This window comes from Crocuta crocuta, unplaced genomic scaffold (genome assembly GCF_008692635.1).
Source record: "Crocuta crocuta isolate KB4526 unplaced genomic scaffold, BGI_CrCroc_1.0 scaffold352, whole genome shotgun sequence".
Lineage (NCBI taxonomy): Eukaryota > Metazoa > Chordata > Mammalia > Carnivora > Hyaenidae > Crocuta > Crocuta crocuta.
The window spans coordinates 2609199-2610744 of record NW_027532169.1 but is presented as its reverse complement, the minus strand read 5'-3'; the positions used below and the strand labels follow the sequence as shown (position 1 = coordinate 2610744).

At 58.5% G+C, this 1546-nt stretch overlaps 1 protein-coding gene across 1 annotated transcript in view; it reads left to right on the top strand.

Annotated features, from left to right (window-relative positions):
- The first annotated feature begins 211 nt into the window (after positions 1-211).
- TMEM92 (transmembrane protein 92) overlaps positions 212-1546 on the top strand; it is a 4786-nt gene continuing 3451 nt past the window's right edge. The window contains exon 1 of the mRNA XM_077776886.1: positions 212-289. Coding sequence (XP_077633012.1) covers positions 221-289 — 69 coding nt within the window. The 5' untranslated portion in view covers positions 212-220. The remainder of the gene's footprint in view (positions 290-1546) is intronic.

Below are 1546 nucleotides of genomic sequence, written 5' to 3'. Positions count from 1 at the left end.
TTACCAGTTAATCTCTTCTACCTCCTAAAACCCAACCCAGGTTTTTTTCCCCTCTCCTCCCCTCCCCCTCTCTGCCCCAAGCCCGGCCCTTCGCGGGTGCATAAGCTCCGCCCCCATCCGAGGCGGGGCTCCATAGGTGGAGAGACGTGGGAGAGGTCGTGGCCCCGCCTCCCCCCTCCTCCCCCCACACACACGGAAGCTCTGTGGCCCCCACGCCAGGATGTCCGACGCCTGGGTCCCAGGCCTCGTACCCACCTTGCTGCTCAGCCTGCTGGCTGGCTCCCAACAGGTGAGCGCTTGGGAGGTAAAGCTATAGAACTTTCCGGGCCCTGAACTTTGTGGGTCAGGGGCCTACTTCTGGAGCGCGGTCGCCACCTTCCTTTGTCAGGATTCCCTGGTGACCGGTCGGTCCGTACGCAGTTAGCAACTTCCTTTCTCTTTTTGCCCGGGAAGTGGAGGTGGGGGCAGTGGAGGGAGGCCCTGAGAAAGCCTGGGTTCCTTCATCTGCGGGGGGGACTATGTAGAGGGACCTGGACCCCGCCCACCACCATCTGACACCTAGTGCCTGTCTGTGAGTGGGGACTTTGACCCTCATATTAACCTGGGCACATCCTTCCCGCTTCCTCCCGCTATGTCAGAAAGCGGGGACTAGCGGGAACTGAGGTCTGGACGTCTGACCAGCCTGTCTCTGTTCCTCAAGTGCTGGGTGACCTTGGGAGAAGCTCTGGCCCTCTCTGGGACTGTGTCTTTGCTTGTGCCTTAGGGGAGAGAAGGCTTCTTCCACCCCTTCTAGGAGCCGGGGTAGGATTCTAGTCTGTGCAGGATTTGAGCTGGCTGCCTGACCCAAGGCCGGTTGACCTCTGAAATCAGTGATTCTAAGCCTGAGGCAGGGATTAAGCACCCCCCTCCTTCCTCCCTGGCCTCCATCCTCTGAAAATGATGCGAGAGATCTGTCCCGTCCTGGTCCTGGGGTGGCAGATTGTCTTGGCCACTGACATGGGTCAAAAACAGGGATGTCTCACTTCTGTTTAAGAATGCCAGCGACCGGGGTGCCCGGGTGGCCCAGTCGGTTGGGCATCTGACTTCTGCTCAGGTCATGATCTTGCGTTGGTGGGTTCGAGACCTTCGTCGGGCTCTGTGCTGACAGCTCAGAGCCTGGAGGCTGCTTCGGATTTCGTGTCTCCCTCTTTCTGCCCCTTCCCCGCTCATGCTTGGTCTCTCTCAAAAATAAATAAATAACGTTAAAAAAAAAAATGCCAGGACATCCCAGGCCCCCTCCCCAGAACAGGGCACAGTCACACAACTGTGTGGACTCGCTGGGGCTCTGCCCCTGAAACCCTTGCGCTCCTTCTCAGCCGCTAGGCAAGCCCTTTGTGCCAGCGCTAAGCTGAGCAAGCCTCTTGATTTCGCCCAGCGACCCCAGGAGGCAGGTGCTGATAATGTCCGCACTGCACGTGTAAGTACGCCGAGGTTCTTTATAACCACACCAACGCTCGATAAAACTCAGACCGAGCCACCCCAGACAAGACCTGCCCGAGGTGAAAGT